This window comes from Gouania willdenowi, chromosome 16, assembly GCF_900634775.1.
Source record: "Gouania willdenowi chromosome 16, fGouWil2.1, whole genome shotgun sequence".
Lineage (NCBI taxonomy): Eukaryota > Metazoa > Chordata > Actinopteri > Blenniiformes > Gobiesocidae > Gouania > Gouania willdenowi.
Window position 1 is genome coordinate 3,085,380 of NC_041059.1, and position 22,327 is coordinate 3,107,706.

At 37.4% G+C, this 22,327-nt stretch overlaps 2 protein-coding genes across 4 annotated transcripts in view; one reads left to right on the forward strand and one right to left on the reverse strand.

The window, feature by feature from the left end:
- Nucleotides 1-12,289, reverse strand: part of LOC114478619 (sodium bicarbonate cotransporter 3-like) — a 29,740-nt gene extending 17,451 nt beyond the window's left edge. For 2 of the 3 annotated variants that reach the window (XM_028471797.1, XM_028471795.1), the window contains exons 1-10: nt 12,133-12,289; nt 7,519-7,600; nt 7,313-7,444; nt 7,113-7,248; nt 6,347-6,507; nt 5,385-5,573; nt 3,646-3,755; nt 2,663-2,820; nt 2,462-2,549; nt 927-1,073 (exon numbers count right to left, since the gene is read on the reverse strand). In XM_028471797.1, coding sequence (XP_028327598.1) covers nt 927-1,073; nt 2,462-2,549; nt 2,663-2,820; nt 3,646-3,755; nt 5,385-5,573; nt 6,347-6,507; nt 7,113-7,248; nt 7,313-7,444; nt 7,519-7,600; nt 12,133-12,189 — 1,260 coding nt within the window. In that variant the 5' untranslated portion in view covers nt 12,190-12,289. Of the gene's footprint in view, nt 1-926; nt 1,074-2,461; nt 2,550-2,662; nt 2,821-3,645; nt 3,756-5,384; nt 5,574-6,346; nt 6,508-7,112; nt 7,249-7,312; nt 7,445-7,518; nt 7,601-8,830; nt 8,962-12,132 lie in introns of those variants that run through there. The other variant, XM_028471796.1, reaches the window with a different exon arrangement.
- A 2,735-nt stretch (nt 12,290-15,024) lies between these two features.
- On the forward strand, nt 15,025-22,010 carry LOC114478620 (uncharacterized). Its single transcript, XM_028471798.1, has 4 exons — nt 15,025-15,097; nt 16,729-16,807; nt 19,080-20,192; nt 21,357-22,010. The coding sequence occupies exons 2-4, from the start codon at nt 16,744-16,746 to the stop codon at nt 21,755-21,757; spliced, it is 1,578 nt and encodes a 525-aa protein (XP_028327599.1). The 5' UTR covers nt 15,025-15,097; nt 16,729-16,743; the 3' UTR covers nt 21,758-22,010.
- The last annotated feature ends 317 nt before the right edge of the window (nt 22,011-22,327 follow it).

A 22,327-nucleotide genomic window follows, 5' to 3' on the forward strand; every position in this document is an offset into this window, starting at 1 on the left:
CCCTTCTCTCTCTTGCTACCCTAAACAAATGGCCTTCACAAACTTTAAAGAACCATGTGCCTTCCCGCCCACCTGGACACAAATTTCTGATAAAAGTTTGAAATGTATTTTTCTAAACTGCCATTAACTCTTTCATTCACTCAAGGAATTCTTAAAATAAGGTCATATACAAAAAAGCTGGACCGTCTTTGGCCAGGTCATGTGACCTGGAGAATGCCTGAAGAACGTTTCACTTCATGGCAGTCACGTGACCACAGGCTTGGATATATATATAGTTCCCACGTGATGTCACAACATACGGGCATTTCCCGACCCGGCGCCATTGCTGTGGGCAGCTGAAAAGAGCACTCCTCAGGCACACACACACACACGCACACACACACTTTAACTCAATTTCAGATGGCACCTCCTAAAGCAAATTACTGTAATATTAATAATAAAGAATATTGTAATTCTTATCACTCCTTGTCTAAGTTCCTCCTACACAATTAAATAAATGAATGTACTGTATTTTATTGCATAATTGTCACCATCACTAGCTCTCCCTAAGGAAGGGTAAGAAACACTTTATAATAGGGAGAATTGAACTTTCTAAAAGTGTTTTCTATCTCTCAAGTATAATTGAAACCAATTTAATGCACCTTCTAAGAGACTACGACCACCTTGTTTGGATAAAAGGATTCTATGGTTTATTGTGACAAATGCTTTTTTCCAAGTCCATAAAAATAGCTCCCAGCACGCCCGGCCACCCCCCCATTTATCCAACATACATTTCAGCTTTTTCAATCAAAAAACAGAGCCTCATAAGTGGAATGATGTTTATGGATTAATGACGTAGCCCCGCCCCTTTACCCTTTAGTCAGTGATCTGATCAGCTAGAATAAATCCATATTCGTGCATCAATCATAAATGTGTGTATGTCTGACCTGAGACGGGACGCTCTTGGGCGGTTCGATGCGGATGCTTGGATCCCATTCGCCAGGAGGGAGAACGGTCACCTGATCTAGAAACTCATCGATCCCAGACAGGAGGTCGTTACGATCCTTGGCTTTGTACGCAACATCGTGGAAAACCTGTGGAGCGAGAAGCTGAGTGTGAGTGTCTGGTCTGTGGTACTGGTACTGCAGGGTTTTTCAACCTTGGGGTCACCTGGAAATAAAATTACGTGCTGTTGATTCCAATTTAATTTGATATTATATGTTATTTTTGCTGTGCAAAATAGACGAAAAGATAAATACATAAATAACATTGAAATAGTTTTTTAATTATATTCTTTCACTTATTTAAAAAATGAAACAAAAAAAAACACATAATATCACAGAAATAGATATGCAGTGCAGGAAGAGGCACAAAGAGCTAAAATTCTCTTCAAATTAAAACACAAACTCAAACTGTATTCTATACATTCACTTTCTGAAATTAAGATGTAATGTATTTCAAATAAAATCAGTATAAAAATATCTATGAATGTGTGATAACCACATTTGTTTATTCATTTGAATAATATGCACTGTTATCCAGGACGTTTACTATTATTATTTGCTCCATAGTATGTAGTCATCTTAAATATGTAAATCCCTGTTTTAATCAGAAATACAACAGGTTTAAAATGGTGGAAAAGGTGGTGAAATGGGATTTAAAACCACAGAAATTGTTTAAAAATTGCAAAATAGAATGGACAAAAAAGTGGTAAAAAAAGGTTTAAAGTGTCAATATTGGAACAATTTGTTTAAACTGGCAAATAATATAATGGGCATGACAAATAGAGAAAAGAGTTTAAAAATGACAACAATAAGGGAAAAGGGAAAAGTGGTGGAAATGGCTTAAAAATGCAGAAAATGCATTGAGTAATGTAGCTCAAAATGCATTAAATGTTGCAAAAATATGGCAAGAAAAAGTAATGAAAGCAGGTTAAAATATGGGAAGTTTGGTGTAGTTACAAAAAAAGGGTAAAAATAAGAAAAAATATCTATGTCTTGCGACACCAAGGTTGAGAACCCCTGCCTTAGATGACAAAAAGACTCAAGTGGCACATAAAAGCTGCAAATTAGAGTGGCCAAAAACAGACGGAAAAAGTGGTAAAAAAGGTTCAAGGTGTCAATACAGCAACAATTCGTTTAAAGTGGTAACAAATGCAGAGTGTGGTTAAATTGGCAAAAAAATCAGCATGAAATATGGTGAAAAGAGGTTAAAAGTGACAATAATTGGTAAACATATGTGACATTAGGTGGAAAAGTGGTAGAAAGGGTTTATAAGTGCTGAAAATGTGCAGAAAAGGCATTGGAATTTGAAAGAAAAATGTCAGAAATGGGAGAAATGCAGCAAAAATAAATTTCAAGGAGCAAAATATGGCAAGAAAAAGTGATAAAATAGGTTAAAATGTGGTAAGTTTGGTGCAGTTGCAGAAAAAGGGTAAAAATGGGCTCAAATTGATCACGTGCTGTTTAAAGCTCTTTCTGACCTCGTCTGTCATCAGCGTGGCGATGGAGCGTCCGATTTCGTGGTACTGAGGACCTTTTCCAAACGGCCCGAGCAACAGGAACAGAAACCTGAGCAGAGAACCAGATCAGACCAGATCAGACCAGTTCAGATCAGATCAGATCAGATCAGAAAAGATCAGATCAGAGTGTGCACGCTCAGAGGGCAGCAGGGTGGTGTTCACCTGGTGGGCACGGGCACCTCAGTGAGGCCGCTCAGCAGCAGGGCCGGGGACAGACGCACAAAGGCGATAATGGGCCGCTCCAGGAAGTCCACCTGACCAACCAGAACATTGGAGGCCTCGGCCCCCGCTGGGATCTTCTTCATAAAGTTCATGTCCACCTGAAACAGACGAAGAAAAGAAACAAATCTGAAACACTCCTCAAAACACACCTGTTCAAACCTGCTTTGTCTTAACCTTTCTTTTATTTTCATTGTTATTCTTTTTCTTTTCTTTATTTGTGTTTGTCTTATGTTAGGCAGCTTTGAGTTTCCAAAAAAGCGCTATATGAATTTTATGCATTATCATTATTATCATTATTACTTAAAAACATTATGCTGAGAAATCCCCTGTATGGAAGGAAATCTGAATTTCATTCTAATCTTTCATCACTTAAAATTTTCAGCATTGAAATTCAGTGTAAAAAAAAAAAAAATCAATAGATTTCACTCTCATATAATGTTACACTATTAGTCATGTGACACCTTCATACAAGGACAAATAAAGAGAAGCTGGACGGGCCCTCATCACATGACATTTTAGTATCAAAATAACTTAAACATTGGAAACTAAACACAAACCACTAAAAAATACTGAAACATACAAAAATACTTAAAAAATAAACTACCTGCCTGTTCTGATTGGCCGAGTTGTTTAAAGGGCGCCTTCATTAGCCAATAGAGCGTAGCCTTTATGTGGATTTTTCTTGGAAAATTACAGAAATTCTTCAGTGTGTGAGTGTGTGTGTGTATGTGTGTGATGCCCTACAATGGACTGGCGCCCTGTCCAGGGTGTACCCCCGCCTAACGCCCAATAATAGTAGTAATAGACCCCCACCACTCTGATAAAAGCAGCAAGTGGTTTTGGGGTGTAGTTACTCTTTAAATTACGAGCAAACCCCAAAACACATGAGAACATATGAAAACACCTCAAAACAAATGTGTTACCTTGCTAAAGTCCACGCTGCTGTTCTCACGGCTGCCTCCGGTGATGCGACCCTCGCTGGCTCGACTGTTGTCCAGGTTTCCAGGAGCGGACTGTGGAGACACCAGCAGACCTGTAGGGGGCGCCAGAGAGTCAAGACATGGAACTCACGGCTGCGTCCGAATATTCCCTCCTAATCTCCTTTCCTATGCACTTTTCCTTAAACCCATGGATGACATCACAGGGTTAAGTAAAGGTGTTCTGAGACTTCCTAAAGGAGTTAGGGAAAGGCCATCACGTTGACATCAGAAGGTTAGTGGCGTCTGCCATGGTGAAAAAGCTACACATTTCGTAAAATGGACTTAAAGCACATTTCTAACACTTTCCCCTGTGCCTCTAACGACCACTGATATAATCTCATAATAAATCACAAGGTTTGAATGTAAATCAAAGGAAAAGAGGTTACCAGGCTACGAGGAACCAAAGTGAAACAAACAGAATGTCACATTGAGAATGGTTGCTCACACTCACCTTCCAATCACTAATCAACATTAATCCAAAATAAGTAGGATTTTATGTAATTGTTAAATTTATGGCAGACATAGGCCTACATAACGTTGTAGATATACACATGTACAACCACATAAAGCATTCCTAGGTGAATGAAATATGTTGAATCAAACAAAAATAATAAGAAAAAGATCCCTTTTTCTTGAACCACAGAAAGTCTGTTTCATGTCATCGTGAGTTCCCGTGAACACTCTGACGAGCGGGTCCCTTTAAATGTTGTTGTTGCAAAGAAATGTGGGTCAGCATTATGTGATCTCCTAGGCTAAAGGAGGTTATAAAGGAAGCATTGAGCCTCCTTTCCTTAGATTTTAGAAAACGCTCCTAATCATGGCTACCAGGAGGGAATAATCAGACACAAAGACTCAGAGAGGATGGAAAACTACTTCACATTTCCTTATCCGTCACCTGAAATGACGCCATCAAAAATGACAGAAGAGCAGCACATACCGTCAGAGGAACGCAAGGAAATACGTTTTTAAATCAACAGTAAATATAACAATATTTTTCCCAGTTTTTATGATAATTAAAATTTGGCGGAAAACCATTTATTTTTCTTGTCAGTTATAGAATTGGTTGGAAGAAATATGGGTGCGTCACTAGATTTGAGGACTTTTATGACACATCTGCACGCAAGTGTTGGTTTGTTTCACAGTTTTCAGGGAACGCGGCATCAGCAGCACGAGGCGTTCAGGTTCGCCAGCTCAGGTTCCGTCTCTTTCCTGTAAAAAGCAAAGGTCACTCAGTGATTTTCCGTCTATCTCAGCTTCCCGTGAAACCGTCCAATCAAGACAATGAAGCGTCATCACTGCCTCTGCAGATCATTATTGTTCTAAAGTCTGGATCAGCGTTTTATCTGCAGTGGACCCCTGAAGGTAGTTAAACACAGACATGAACATCTTGAAAATGTCAATTATTGTTTTGAAGTAAAGAAACGGAGCCTCTCACAACGGTTTTTCTTTATGTTTGTTTGGTGGTCACAGGGGACTGATGGAGATTTAGTGAGCTGAAGCTCTAAACTAAAGAGGGGCTGTGCGTGCATGTTACAAGTCTAACCATAAACAATGAGACACATGGTAAAGCAGGACGGACAGTGTTAATGAAGCCCTATCACATCAGAGGGAGCTCTGCTGGGGATCCTTGAAGAACAACCTTTCACCACTCTTTAGAAAAATGGACGATAAAAATGTCTCACCGTTCCGCTCCAGCAGGTGGGGGTCGGAGTGTTTTTTGCCAATGTCTGCAAAAGATCGGACCAGCGGGATGCGGTGACTCAGCTTCTTCTCGTTCTGATGGTGGTGACGCCTCAGCAAGGCCTCGCGTACTTTCTCACGTGCGCCTTCTTCCAGCTGAGCCGACGTCACCATGCTGTCAATCACCATGTCTGAGAGAGAAGAGAGAGATGGACCTCACATCTGGATGGACTCGGAAAACTTAGGAGAAGCTTTTACTGCTCGTAGAGCAGTGGTTCTTTAAGACCCATCCATAAAGTCAGCAAACTGATGGTCCATTGTTCTATTAATCTGTAATAACCACATTTATTTATTCATCTGAATAATATCCACTGTTATCCAGGAAGATATTAGACTATTATTATACTCATCTAAAAGATGTAAATCCTTGTTTTAGTCAGAAATAAAATGGGTTAAAAGTGACCAAAAATGGTGGAAAAGGTGGAGAAATGTAAAAACCACAGAAATTGGTTAAAAGTTTCAAATTAGAGTAGACAAAAACAGACAAAAAAAAGTGGTAAAAATGGATCAAAGTGTCAATATTGAAACAATTAGTTTAAACTGGCAAAGAATGGGCATGACAAATCATGAATGTGGTTAAATTGGCAAAAAGCATGAAATATATGGTGAAAAGAGGTTAAAAGTGACAATAATAGGTCAACATATGTGACAAAAGCAGAAAAGGCATTGAAATGTGATGGAGAAGTGGCAAAAGTGGGAGTAATGGAGCAAAATCCATTAAAAGGAGAAAAAACATGGCAAGAAAAGTTATGAAAATAGGTTCAAATATGGAAAATTTGGTGTCGTTGCAGAAAAAGGGTAAAAATAAGCAAAAAGTCTCTTAAAGGCATCTGGCAACTCCCTCCCAGTGTCCCGACCCCAAGGTTGAGAACCCCTGCTCTAGAAAGCATGTGCCCGTGCTGACCTGCGATCTCCTCCAGGTCTCTGGCGTTCATGTCCAGTAGAACCGTTCCTTTCAGAATACAGGAACGCAGCTCAAACAGACTGTGCAGTGACAGCGTGGCTACGTAGGGTTTACTCCAACGCTCACCGCCGTCCTCCACGTCCTCCTCAAACTTCAGCCACCTGAAGGCAACGGCAAACAAATTACGCCTCTTTACCATCGTTGTAAGGTGTACAACATGCTACGACATCATTTTGATCAAAAACAGCAGAAATAACATTGGTCTTTATGTGCAGCTGGCTGAGCAACCAGAGCCCAGGGAACGTCTGCAAATTGCAACATCGCTACAACAACAAAAACAGACACTGCAAGAATATCTAACAATAACGTCACTAGTTTTCACTGCCGTGTCAGAAAAATCACTGCAGCCTTCACTGGTCTGCTGATGATCATAGTACAACACGTGGTTTGACTAAAAATACTTTTTAAATAATGTGTGTGTGTGTGCACACCTGTGTATGTGTGCACGTGTGCTTGTGTGCGTGCATGTGTGCGAGCGTGTGCCTGCGAGCATGTGCAAATGTGCACGTGTATGTCTGCATGCACATGTATGCATGAGTGTGTGTGTTTGTATGTGCGTATAAATCTGCATGTGTGTACGTGTGTGTATGTGTATATATATATGTGTTTGTTCGGTGTGTGTGTATGTGTACGTGTATGCGCATGTACATGCACGAGTGTGTGTGTGCATGCGTATACTATACGTGTGTGTGCATGTGTGTCACACCTGGCCCTCTCCTCCCACTCCTGCCCCCCCTCTCTCAGGTCCAGTTCGTCCAGCTCAGTGAACAGGTGGTGGGGGACGTGCTCTTCATCATCGTCTTCGGTGCCGAGGATGAACTGGACTCTCTGAGACGGTGTGTCTGCGGGACACAAACTCACCGTCACTCCTCACTCTCTGACCGACAAAGCAGCTGAGGTACCGACCGTAGGGGGGCGACTCTCGCCCGTCGTCCCGCTCCGGGCGGTCCCGCCTCTTCCTGTGGTGTCGGTGCCGATGGCGGCGACGGCTCTGACGGGCGGAGGGAACATGAACGCCCACGTAGATCGCCCTGTGACCTGGAGGCGGAGCACAGGAGAGTGTGTGTGTGTGTGTGTGTGTGTGTGTGTGTGTGTGTGTGTCATAAACTTACTTTCCAGTTCCTCTTTCTCAAAGTTGGTGTAGAGGGTGGAGCTGGTCTTCCCCCGGTCGAGCACCGCCTCCTCATCGTTTCTCTGCAGAACAAACAAACAAACAAACAAACATTACTGCACAGGATCAGGTCAAAGCAACATTTACAGCGTTTCCTTTAATCGCTTGGGGTGGGCGTTACGGAAAAAATTTAAATGAATTTTTCTTTGTAAAATCGCGATCACAATTTTATCGTAATTTTTTCATTCAGGTCATTTAGACTATTTTCAAGTTATTTACCAGTAAAACAAACCAATTCACCTACTTTAAATTATCCACTTAAATGAAAAAAAGGGATAAAAGATCATTGAAGTCAGGGTACTTTTCAAACATTTTAAGAAATGTACAGTATGTAAGCAATTTATCAAGTACAATTAACATCAAACAAAAAGACTGACATGCAAAACTTCACGTTATTTTAGTCACACAGTTCTTTTTACTTTGTTTAACTAAAGTGGTGTAGCATTAGCATTAGCAACACTTGCTACATAACAAGGCAGCAAATCATTGATTTCTGTTTGTTTTTGAGGTAACACACTCATGTCAATAAAATCCTACTTTAACCAGGGTTTTGAAGCCACACAGTTTAGACAATCGTATCCATTACAAGATAAAAGTGTTACTGCTTTGGTTACATTAGGTACATAAAGTATGTGACATGAGGTGCAAAAGTGGTGGAAAGGATTTAGTCTTGAAAGTGGAACAAATGTGCAGAAAATGTGGTGAAATGGGATTTAAAAAACCACAGAAATATTTTAAAAGTTTTAAATTAGAAAAATGGACAGAAAAAGATGAAATGAAATGAAATGAAATATAGGTTAAAACACAGAAAGTTTGGTGTAGTTGCAGAAAAAGGGTAAAAATAAGTAAATTGTTCAATATATATATATATTCTTAGTTTCTTGAAGGTATCCGGCAACCCCAAGGTTGAGAACCCATGCCTTAGAAGGTCAGAAAGACTAGAGTGTCACACTTTGTGCAGCAGTATGTTTATAAATGTGTCTGTGTCAGTAAATTTAACTCAGAATTATCTTTGTGCTCAGAGTTTATTATTGTTAAAATATCCAGATTCATATCATATGTTGTTATTTTGAGGAAAATGATGTATGTCTGACTCCATATTGCCCAACCCTAATGCTAAAGTAACATCCTGTATTGAGATGATACAGTATTACCATAGTTTGGCTGGTTTGAACCAAGTGTGTACTTTTTAGTGATGTCAGTGTGTAGCTGCTCGTCTGGATCAACATGTGACACGAGGAAATAAACTGTACCGTGGAGCAGCGTCTGGACGTCCCCTCACCGTCCATGTGTCCCCACGGGTCCCCCATAGCTGTCAGTTCACCTCACACACACACACACTGTGCTCTGAGCTGAGTGAGTCCAGACCAGGTACATATGCAAAAAACACGCACACACACACACACACGCACACACACAAAAGGGGGAGTGGCTTCTGACACTGTATTGACTCAAAGAACAGGAAGTTCAAACATGGCTCTGTGGTTTTCTTTTATTCTGAAAATGTCACGAGACAAACATCACTAGTGGGAAACAACGACAGAAGGGAGAGAAAGTCAAGATCAACAAAGCCTGAGTTTTCATCAACAAAGCCTGAGTTTTTATCAACAAAGCCTGAGTTTTCATCAACAAAGCCTGAGTTTTCATCAACAAAGCCTGAGTTTTTACTAACAAAGCCTGAGTTTTTACTAACAAAGCCTGAGTTTTTAAGTGAAAGTACTGAGTGCAGAATCCTAAGTCCAAAAAACATTCACTTCCATTCCATATCTGACATTAGGTATAAATGTATAAATATGTATGTTACACAGAAGCGCCTCCTAGTGGTCATACAGTGTGTGCACAACACTTCCCTGTTTTAAACTTTGACGCAAATAAAGATTAGATTACAAAATTATATAAAGAGAAAGAACGTCAAACACACATTGAACACGTAAAGTAAGTGTGAAATCTGCTTATTAAGCAGGAGAAAATGGCTTTTACTGTCAGTGAAACTTTACTTAATGTTCTAATGAGAAACATGCAATAATCAAAAGAAAAAAATACCATTAAAATCAAATACTTGAGTTAAATTAAAACTGTGCACTGATCAGAAAAATAAAGCAGTTTGTTTATTTATGTATTCATGTGTATTTGTGTGGCACACTGTATGCTACTGGGCATTTGAATTTCCCCTTCTGGGGATGAATAAAGTATATATCTATCTATCTTAATCATGTTTGATTCATATTTCACAAAGTGAAAGTATAGAAATAGTTTTTTAAGACTGTGTGTTGTTTTAATTAAGAAACAAGAATGATCATTAAAAAATTTCAAAAACCAATTAAAATTTTTCTGAAATTTCAGGCGACCCCATTTAAATTACAGGTGACCCCACATGGGGTCCCGACCCCAAGGTTGAAAAACCTTTAGTGGCTCCGGAATATATTTATTTCTATAGTTTTTATAATTTTCAGTCATACCAAGCCTGGGGTGGGACCAAAACTGACACTTTAATAGTAATTTTCCACTCTCTCAAGTACCCCCTGTAGTGACATTGCGTACCCCCATTTGAGAAACACTGGTCTGACCCAACTTATCAACTGCTTTGTAGGAAAACTATTTCAAACTAAATTCATCAGCTTCATCAGTTGCTCTGTTTATTTCATAACTATTTTACACTGTTCAGTTCATACTTTTTTATTTTAATACAAAAACACATTTGTTTTAGAAAGTTTACTGAAAAAAATCCAGAAAAGCATGAATATATTTTAGTTAAAATTAAGTTTGTGTTTTGTGAACAATGCAATCACAATATTATTTATTCATATTACACATTATGTTAGCACTCAGTGATAGAAATAACAAGCACTATTTAGTTTAAGATCATTTATAGTTTTCATTGATTCAGTCATAAACCAACATACATTTAAATATTGAAAACATTGTTTCTCGTGTCAAATATTGTTAGGCTATTAATATAGATTAATTTAATTACCGTAATTCAAATATCACCTTTAATATTAATGTCTCTTTAGGAGAAAAAAAATTAAATCTCATTATTAGAGAAGTTTTATCTTTGTGAGATTTCTTCGTTTTACACGTTTAAGGACATTTCTTGTTTTAGTTTGATCCTCTCAAATGTTTTCTATGTTTTTTAATTTATTTCACAGCTTTTTCTTTCCATTTCCAGTAGTTTTGTAGACCAGTCAGGCAGAAGACGTGAAGTTAAAGAAAATTAACCTTCCTCTAACATCCTCTGGGATCCTGTTACCGGCTCTCCGGTGATGCCGGTGCCAACGGACCAACACGCTGACGTCATCTCAGTCATCAGAGACACACACACACACACACACACACACACACACACACACACAGAGTGAGAAAGAGCAATAACAGCAGCTTCTCACTCCATTTCTTCCTCCTTAACGTCCGAGAACAAACAGTGACAGCATCCCGTCGCCATAGCAACGCAACATCAGCATCCAACAAGTGATGCACAGTCACACCAAAGGATTTTCCCCAGATGTTCAGCATCAGGGAGTAAAAAAAAACCCATATTAAACCAGTTTATATTCTTTCAGTCTCCTGTTTATCAAGTTTAACAGAACATCGCTGCATGTATGTGTGTGTGTTTATGATATAAGTCATGTTTATGTTATTTCCTTGTACATGAACTGGAAGATGCCAATAGGCTATATATATATTTAAGATAACAAATAGGATGCAGTCATTAAGGAACTCTTTTGAGTGATTTGGAAATTCAGTTTGCTACAGTTTTCTGAAACAAGTTACACCAAAATGTAAGTCTCACAATGGATTACCAAAAATGTGGAGCTAACTAGAATAGAATAGAATATCCTTTTATTGTCCTTGTACAGGGTACAACGAAATTTAAGTACAACTCCAAGGTGCCAGTGAGAGAAGAAAATAAATATAAAAACACAACAGAAACAATAGAAAATTTAAATACGACACAATAATATGTACAGATAAATACACAAATAGCAGCTTGACTTGACTTTAACCTTTACCTTGTTAAAGGTTAAAGTTTATCTTTGATTTCGAATAAAAGCCTGTGATGAGACAGCATAAAGGGGAAGAAAGGCAGTGACAGCAGAGTTAGGTTACAAAATATACAAAATATAGAATATCAGCAATACATTGGACCTGGGTGTAAATGACAATAGTGCCGAATGTAAACCAATTACTGTATTGGCCATTGTGTTACATTCAATGTTGTGAAGAATTTGTATATTGAGTTACTTTTGTTTTAATTTGTAAAATGTCTTTATTTTTAAAAAGAGTTCCGTGTCCTGTGTTTCTGTGCATCGTTGTTTCACTTCCTGACATAAAGTGTTCCTGTAAAAAAACAAAAATAAACTAATTATTTCAAACTCTTTTACCCAATTTAGCTCGTCCATGTGTGAAGGACAGATGTTTACAGTCCTAGCGGTGGTCTGAACACTTTCGCCGGGGAAGAAGCACCGTGCTCGGACACAAACTCCGCTTTCTTCCCGGTGACGGTTAAGCGGTGCAAAGCGCGGTTAACAGTTTGTTTCACTTCGGCGGGACTTACCGATGTGAGGAGCGGGTTTATCAGCACTGTGCCGTCAGCCTCCATCAGCCGCTCCATCGCTACCGATGCCTCATTTGGCTCCAACCCGGAGACGGCTCGCTGTCCTCCGGCCAAACTTCTGTGTTTTCTACCGCCACAGCTGTGGAGCTGAGGAGTATTTATAAACTTCAGCCTTAAGCCCCGCCTTATTATGATTGAGAGTAGATTTGACCAATGACTTGCTGAGACTGCCTTACATTCACCAATCGCTGATCCCGAGAGAAAAACCAACAGTAATTCAATTTTAAACGGAAACGAATAATAAGCAGCGAATAAAATCACTTCAACTAATCACAATATCACAAAATGACGTATATAACCATTCAAACATTATGTTCAAACTTTTTTTTGTGTCTTATTTACGTTTCAATTAAGACAAATAAAATGTAAAAACAAAAACATAAAGTTGATGTTAATCCTCCAAATATCATTGGGGATTATTTGACCCCATTCAATGTTTATCATTCAAAACATAATAGTTTATTTCTTCTTTTTTTTTTTTTTTTTTTGCTTCATATTTCATGACTTTACCTAATTTTATGGGGTACAATCAAATGTACTCATAATTTAAACATGCAAATATCTATAGTCATTATACTTTTTATATTATTTTTTCTATTTGTATTTATATACTTTTTCTATTATTTTCTCTATGTATATTTTCTGTTTCTATTTATAAATATAAATAGAAAACAACTATATTTGTGTGATACAATTGTTTTATTATACATTTTCCCACTGCTGAATCAATAAAAAAAATAAAAAAAAGTGGCAGTGGCTATTCGTACGGTTGCTGTATCAATATTCCGAAATTCTATCCGTACGCAGCGCTCCTATTTGACCAGTTTACGTCACGTGACTAAGACTAAACCTAAACCTAATCCTAACTTTAAATATTGTTGCGATATTGGGTTATAACCTAACCCTAAGATGCTACGTACTTGTACTTCAGTAACCGTACCAATAGCAACAAGGGTTTTCTGTACGGCAACTGTACAAATAGACACTTTCATAAAAAATTTTTTTAAAAATATTACCAAAAAAAAAAGTGAAAATCTGAAAAAACACACGAAAGTCTTAAAAATTTTTAACATTTTGGATATATTTGTGAACATTTTTGAGACAAATTTCTCCCCATATTAAAATATGTTGTAGTTATTGTGATAAGCTATGTTTGTATGATTAGACTATTGTTTATAACCTCTGTGACTCGCAGTAATTTGGTGTTTGATGGTGAAAAAATGTCCTCATATTAAAATAACTTGAAAGGCTGAAACACAAAGCACATTGTGGCCTCGGGGAAGTCATTTCTTCCACATTATCAAACAGTTCATGAACACACCATAGTCTGAGTTTAAACACAATGAGGATTGTTTAGATGAAATGAAGCTTTTCTGGTTCATGTCCGGTTATTTTAACAGTTGCTTCAGGCACCGTGTGCTCCAACTATGCAGGTACAGCTCTATAAATTAGTTTTCTGTATAATTTGAACATTTTTATAGTTCAAAATCGTTTAATTTATGCATTTAATGTTGAAATCCATTGAAAAAGAGCGAGCGGTGCTTCACCTGTGACGTCACTCAGTCACACACTAATGCAGGGGCGTCAAACTCATTTTAGTTCAGGGGCCAAATATGGATCAGTTTGATCTGAAGTGGGCCACAGATTTTAGGTTAGAAAAAAAACAATTTTAATCTCAATCGTGCCATAGTTTTTAACACCAGTCTCTGCCAGATTTTCGCCTAAAAAATTCTTGATTTTGTAACAAATTTTTGTATAATTTAGATAAACTTTGTGGAATTGTTTGTAAGAAATTGCAAGATTTGTGGAAAAATTCAGTGTTCTTTCCACAATTTGCAATTAAAAATTACTGCATTCATGTAATATAAACAAAGGGAAACTACAAGCCTCTAAAATTATTGTAGATTTTTATTAATTAGGTGATTTTGAAATATCTACAGCTGGATTATTCAGTAATTTATTTACACAATAAGTCACATTTTCTCTGTCATTTGTACTCTCTCCTGCGTGCTGCATTGGGTGCTCCAAAGGGCCGAATTTGGCCCCCAGGCCTTGAGTTTGATATATGCAGAACAGAACAGCCAATCAGAGCATGCCTGTTGCTTTCTCTCTTTATATGACTAATATAATATAATATACATGTTTACATCCATCCCTAAACAAGACCCTCAACCACAAACTTCAAAATAAGATTATTCATGATTTTCATTATTATTTAGTAAAAGAGAGATTAGGCCCCTCCCCCCAAATAAAAACAAAAAGAAAATGTACATTTTATTGTTTTAATTGATATAATGAAAACTCTTGTTTATCTTGCTATTGTATTGTTAAAACATATGAAATGGATTAAAGAAAAATCAAAAACGTTCAAAACAACTGAATGTTTTAAATAAAGCTTAAGTTGAAATAGAATCAAAATGTTATGTTTTTTTTGTAAATGATATTCTAACTCGTACCATTTCAGCGTAAAAACATAAAACATATGCATCTGTTGTGTTGTGTGTAAATTGTGTTGTTGAGCTCACTGCCTGTTTGACAGTCAAATGAAGCTCAGATATACACAGTGTGTGTGTGTGTGTGTGTGTGTGTGTGTGTGTGTGTGTGTGTGTGTGTGTGTGTGTGTGTGTGTGTGTGTGTGTGTGTGTGTGTGCGCACTGAGTGACGACTCTAAACTCAGAGAAAATCACATTTGTTTGTCAAACTTTAGCTCATTTGTTAAACCTTTGCATAAAAAACACAAAGAACAGAAACACACACACACACACACACACACACACACACACACACACACACACACACACACACACACACACACACACACACACACACACACTCACAGGGAACTCTGCTTCCATTATGTCTTCATTAGCCACGGAATAAGAAGCTGAACATCTGAGCTCTGACTGTAAGTGTTTATTATGTATTTATTACTCTGTGTGTTTATTACATTGTGTGTTTATTATGTATTTAATACTCTGTGTGTTTATTACATTGTGTGTTTATTATGTATTTAATACTCTGTGTGTTTATTACATTGTGTGTTTATTATGTATTTATTACTCATGTGTGTTTATTACATTGTGTTTATTATGTATTTATTACTCATGTGTGTTTATTACATTGTGTTTATTACATTGTGTGTTTATTACATTGTGTTTATTACATTGTGTGTTTATTACACTGTGTGTTTATTACATTGTGTTTATTACACTGTGTTTATTACACTGTGTGTTTATTACATTGTGTTTATTACACTGTGTGTTCATTACACTGTGTGTTTATTACACTGTGTTTATTACATTGTGTGTTCATTACACTGTGTGTTTATTACATTGTGTTTATTACATTGTGTGTTTATTACACTGTGTGTTTATTACATTGTGTTTATTACATTGTGTGTTCATTACACTGTGTGTTTATTACATTGTGTTTATTACATTGTGTGTTTATTACACTGTGTGTTTACTACATTGTGTTTATTACACTGTGTGTTTATTACATTGTGTTTATTACACTGTGTGTTTATTACACTGTGTGTTTATTACATTGTGTTTATTACATTGTGTTTATTACACTGTGTGTTTATTACATTGTGTTTATTACATTGTGTGTTTATTACACTGTGTGTTTATTACATTGTGTGTTCATTACACTGTGTTTATTACATTGTGTTTATTACATTGTGTGTTTATTACAATGTGTGTTTATTACATTGTGTGTTTATTACACTGTGTGTTTATTACATTGTGTTTATTACACTGTGTGTTTATTACATTGTGTGTTTATTACATTGTGTTTATTACACTGTGTGTTTATTACACTGTGTGTTTATTACACTGTGTGTTTATTACATTGTGTTTATTACACTGTGTGTTTATTACATTGTGTGTTTATTACACTGTGTGTTTATTACACTGTGTGTTTATTACATTGTGTGTTTATTACATTGTGTTTACTACACTGTGTTTCTCTCTCTGCTGCTGTTAAAACAATGATTTTTATCCTTCCTGTACATTCATCGTCTCCCTTTACACCAAAATTCTGTATCTGTACAATACATGTAAGTTTGTATTTCTTGTGTTTGTATCACTTTCAGCTTTTGATTTGCTCGTTTTTTCCAACCTTGTGTCTTATGGAAATAGAGTTGTCTTTATTATTCAATCAAAGAAAAAAACGTGTTCAAATGCAAAACAATATTTGAGACCCAAATGATTGCATTTAAACACCATTTTTCTTTGATTGCAAATGTATATTTTTGTTAATTAAATATATTGTTTTTGATTGAAGCCATATTTTTGTATTTGGGCCATATTATAGGTAGTATATTTGTGTCATTAGTATTCAATCAAACTATTCAGTTAAAACACTTTTTTTCTTTGATTGAAGTGAAAAAAGTTTTGAAGCTCTTAGTAGCAAATAGTTTTTTTTTTTAACTTTGATTGAAAATATTTATTTTTGATTGAATAATAAAAACACAATTCTACCAGTGTCTTATCAAGTCAAACCTGAGAGTTTTAATGTGTGTAAATGTTGCAGAAAGAAGAATTCACCATGACACACTGGAGAGTGTTTACCCTCTTCCTCCTGTTGTTTGGCACGGTGGCATCCAACACAGGTAAACAACAACAACAACAACACAAACATCTTCATTTGTTGCTATAAAGTGATTCATAACTCATTTACAGTCAGCTAATTTCAAAATCCATAATTATTTCTTGTTTTACTTGTTTTTTAAAACTTGATATTATAGACACATATCTATTTTCCCTATTTTAAATCTAGTATGCAGAATCTACTTTATTTACATAGCACCTGTCTGAGACGTTCAGTTGTAACTTTGACACGAGAACAAAAGGTACAAAATGAAACACACAATATGACCAGACATAAAAAATGACAATAAAAATAGACAAAACAGCAACAAAAATACACCGAATATGCGAAAATGAAGAAAAAAGGTACAAAATCAAGTAAAAAACACAAAATGAAAAGAAAAACACAAAGAATGACTGAAGACATACAAAATGACAATGAAATTACACAAAACAGGAACAAAAGTACCCCAAACGACACCAAATATACAAAAACAAGGGAAAAAAAGATACAAAATGAAATCAAAAACACACAAAATGAAAAGAAAAACACAAAAAATGACACCCATTATATACAAAAATGAGAAAAAAGGTACAAAACGAAATCAGAAACACATAAATGAAGAGAAAAAACACTTCTCTTATATCTCTTACGCACCAGATTTTAATATTATTGGCGTAAATCTTGAGTGAGTGTAGTCTGAGGTTGTAAATAAAATTAAATAAAACAATAATTCACAGGTATCGGCACTTTCACTTTAAAATTGTGTTAAATATGTGGAATTATACACAAGGAAGCCAGAGTTTCAGAAAAGTTGAGATTTCTCGCCACATTTTGCAAATTAAAATGACTACAATCACGTAAAACATACATCGGGGAATTTCATTGAATATGCAAACTTGTAGTTTCTAAATGTTTGTAAATGTATTCATTATTATAAGATTAGGCTGAGTGGGGGGTGCGTTTACAGCCATGTATGTTGTGATGATGGCAGATCATTTCATTCCAACTGAAGTTCAGACGATGAATCTAGAGAAAAATCCACAAACAAAGTAGAAATGAAGTCCCAGACGCAGAGAGAGAACATTCAGATGAGATGGAAAACACTAGATTAGTGCAGGTCACACACACACAACCACCCCTTAGATACTCTATGTCCCTTTGTAAGTGTCTCACAAAATTAATAATTTAACTTAAAGAAAAATCAATAAATAAGTTTCACCTGGCGACAAGTCACATACTCTACCTGAATGTTGCCATAGTGACGGTTATTTTTTTTCCAGGAATTATAAACCAAATATTTAATAATTGGAACGCTTTATTAGTTTTTCATTTTAATGCATAGAAAGTTTACAAGTACTCACGTTACTGTAATTGAGTTGCTTTCATGAGTACTTGTAATAAGTATATTTCTAAATCTGTAATTTTACTTTTACTTAAGTACGTTTTAAAAGAAGTAAAGTAATTTGTTACATTTCTACACCCAACAGTTACTGAGTAAATTATTATATTTTGTTTTAAAATGATCAACAGACAATGAGCCAAAACAGCATTAAATGTTGGTTATTTTCTCAGTTTCAAAGTAAATGTCTTTATACTTGCCTGAGAATCTTTTATTTTGAAATTAATTCATTGGTGTTATTTTATTTTTTTTTTAAAGAATTGTACTTTTTGACAAACCTTTTATTCTATGCAGCCTTTGTGGAAAATAGATTAGGATTTGGTCTCTTCCTTTTTAAGTTTATACATGAGATGTTTACTGTATGCAAGGGAACCGTGGCAACAACATTTATTAGCAAAAATAAACATGGGGAATGAAAATAACTAGTAACTTTTACTTTGAGTACTATTTCATTGAGCTACTTTTTACTTGTACTTGAGTATTTTATGTATGACTTACTTGTACTTGTGCTTTAGTATAATTTCAAACAAATAACAGTACTTCTACTGGAGTAGGAGATATCAGTACTCTTTACACCTCTGGTAAATATGTATGTAGCAATCCTTATTTTGGAAATACGAGTTACACTGAACTACTCAGTTACAGTCGCAAAGACAGATTACTGAAAACATCCGATCAACAACAGCTGCTCCCCTACGGTTCCGCCCCAAGGATTAAAAGTATTGAAAGGTATTTTTCTAATGAGTGCACACTTTCATCAAATATTAGTAATATATTAAAACGAGACACTTTTATTTCAACGTTCTTCCATCGCTCTCAATTTAGTTTTGCAGTAGATTTCTTATCATATACAGTAATTATTTAACTTTCACATTCTTTTATTTCTCTCCAGATATTTACAGTGAAACCAACTACGGCAAGAATTTTCTGGTGTTTTGGCCCGAGAACATTGCACATTATTATCCCATGGTGCCCGACAACAAAATCCAAGTGATAGCTTTGCACAACGAGACTAAAGTCACCATCAAGTCGTTTAATGATGAACAAAGTAAAGAACAGATGAAAGCAGGAGAAAGCTATTCTTTCAAAATTAGTGGAGAGATGGAGGTGAAGAGGAAAGACATCTCCAACAAAACCTACCAGATCACCAGCAACTTAGACATCGTGGTTCAGGTCATCAGTGTCAAAGAACACAGCATGCAGATTGTACTGGTGATCCCCAACGATAAGTTCGGCAGTAAGTTCTTTATCCCGCCCGTTGTCAGCAGAATCACGGATGTCATCAACGAGGTGACCGAGAGAAACCCTTTCAGACTACTTTGTGTCAGCGACCAGAAAACCACAGTGACTGTGAAAGGTTCTACAACCAGAAAAGTGACGCTCCAATCCAATCAGGTTGCTCAGATCTGGTTGGATAGTTCAGACTCAGTGGTGGAGTCTGATAAACCGATAGGGATTTACTTAAGCCACCCATGTTTGGTCCAGAAGGAGTGTAACTGTAGCCTCCTGTACACCATGCTGCCTCCGGTCAAAGACCAGAATCTCAACTTCTTCATTCCTCCTGTTCTGGTAAAGAACGCTGCAGAAACCTTCATCCTTAAGGCAGATGGAGTCCAAACTCAGCCCGAGCCCTTCGATGACACCTCGCCGCAGGTGGAGAGCAAAGGCACAGCCTTCCTGCAACTCCCCGGTTTGCTTCTCCCTCTGATCGCAGAGCAGGACGGCGCTGCGTGCTACGTTGTCAACAGCATCCAAGGCTTGATGAACACTGCGGTGATCGTAGTCCACAAGGATAAGAAGACGGGCGTTCATATAGGAAGTTCCCCCATTAAGGCTTCGGATTGGCAGGATCTGAAAGGAACTGATTACGTTTCGGCAGAAGTCGAAATCATCATTGAGAAGAATGTCATTTGGCACGCTGACGCCACCATGGCCGTCTACTTGATGAGTGACTTAAACGGATTCCATATGGGGACCCCTGCTCCCATCATAAGTAAAATTCCAGGTATGAATCAAAACTCCGCCATAGTCACACTCACAGAGACTCCGCCTACATCCACGTCTGGCAACCCATTTTAACCTTTGGTAGCCACGAGCTATTCTGGTCTTTTTTAGCCATATTTACATCATCTTGCTGCCTCAGCAAAACTACATCACTCTACTGCAGGGGAAGGCAACTCCAGTTTACGAGGGCCAGATTCCTGAGACCTTTAGATGTCTCCCTGCTCCAACACACCTGGTTGGAACCAGTTTGTCTTCAAGCTTTGCAGAAGCATGATAATGAGCCATTAGTTTGATTCAGGTGTGTTGGAGCAGGGACACTTCTAAAAGTCTCAGGAATCCGGCCCTAATGGACTGGAGTTGCCTTCCCCTGCTGTACTCGTCTATGTGTATGGGATACGTCATTACAGACATCTGTAAGTTAAAGACACAGGTGTTTCCGGCTATAGGCAGAGTGTGCAGTTGCATAGGGCCACATGAACCACTAAGGATATAATGAAGACACAAGCTGGGTTTACATTACCCTTGGAAATGCGTAAAAACTAAATAGCTCAATAAAAACTGGTAATGGAAATGCCTGAATTTCGAAATCAAAACTCTGAAATATTGCTAAAAAGTTTTGATGCTTTTATGAGGAGGTATTTCAGACGTTTCAATGTAGAAATGAGTCGCAACACTTTTTCGCAAATACATGTCACAGAATGTGACATACCTTGTCACATGACCACTTCTCTCCGAGAAAACATGACGTGGTACATTTGGACAGAAGAGGAGACTGAGACATATCTTAGCGTTATACTTTGGAACGTCCATCTTTCTTGCGGGATGCGATTTCACAGGAATTACGAGGCTCCTGCCCAAAACAACGTTCAATGGAAACACGTTCAAAGCGCAATTATACTTTGTCGACATTTAAAAATATCGCTTTTATTTTGCGAAAATCTGTAATGGAAACACAGCTAAAAACTGTTTGAGGTGAAATTAAATCAAAATCATTGGACCACAAAGTTAAACAGCATATTGGTTACAGATATCTAAAACTGGGGTTGAAGATATCTTGAGTTTTGATGAGGTAAAATTATGTCATAGATCTGCGATGTTTGTCCAGTCCCCGTGTTGAACTGGTTCCACCTGAATTGTAGAGCTGTGCTTATATTTTCTGACACAGATTTCCGTGGCTGTGTTATCGAACCTGAGATCATCCATGTTGGCGATGTTGCCAACGGCTGGCGTGAGTCTCTGCAGTACTGCCGGGAGCAGAACATGGATCTGATCTGCTTCTCCAGTGAAAAACACCGCTTGAAAGTCAACAGGTTCATCTCTGAGAACCACAGCGGGTTGAAGGACCTTTGGATCGGCATGCGCCGCAGCTCTCTAACTGGGGCCTGGTACTGGGTGAGCGACTGCCCTCTCGTCGACACCAGCTGGGCCGAGGGCGAGCCCGGCCAGGTGCAGGACGGACACTGTGTCATGATGGAGAAAGATCAAGAATTCACCTGGAGAGACGAAGCGTGCTGTAAAGCTGCACAGCCGGTATGCAACAGTCCAGTGCTGCTCTTCCCAATCTGAACCTCCAATTTTTCTCCATTATTTCTGTGTTAAAGTAGTCCAGCTTATCGCTAATGCTCATGTAACTGTAGCAGCTACAGCAAACCCCCAACACCTCCTCAACCTCTTAATAGTTCATTTATTCAAACATTTAGGACCAAACAATAAAGACAAATACTTATAGAACTGCATGTACTAGAGAAGAAGAACAATAGAGGGTAGAGAGAGTCGACACCAACAAACTGATCAGCCACATCTGCCCTTGATCCCTCTGTGAAGCTAACATAGTGAATATGTATCAGCGTTGTTTTTTTGCACTTGTTTTTGTCTCTTGTTCTGTTGCTGCTCATGGGTAATCTGAACAATGTAATAAAGTTGTAGAAACAAGTCTGATCAGCTGTTTTGGATGAAAATATACAACATGTCCACTAAGCCAAGCCATTTTCACGTAATGAGAGAAACACGTCAGTTAAGTAAAATCCCTAAGATAAATCTAGATTTTCAATTTAAAAAGTCTATAACGTTGAAAAAAAGAGTAACAAGCATTAGCATAAGCATTAGTATCAGCTAACATTAGCATCAGCATTGCAT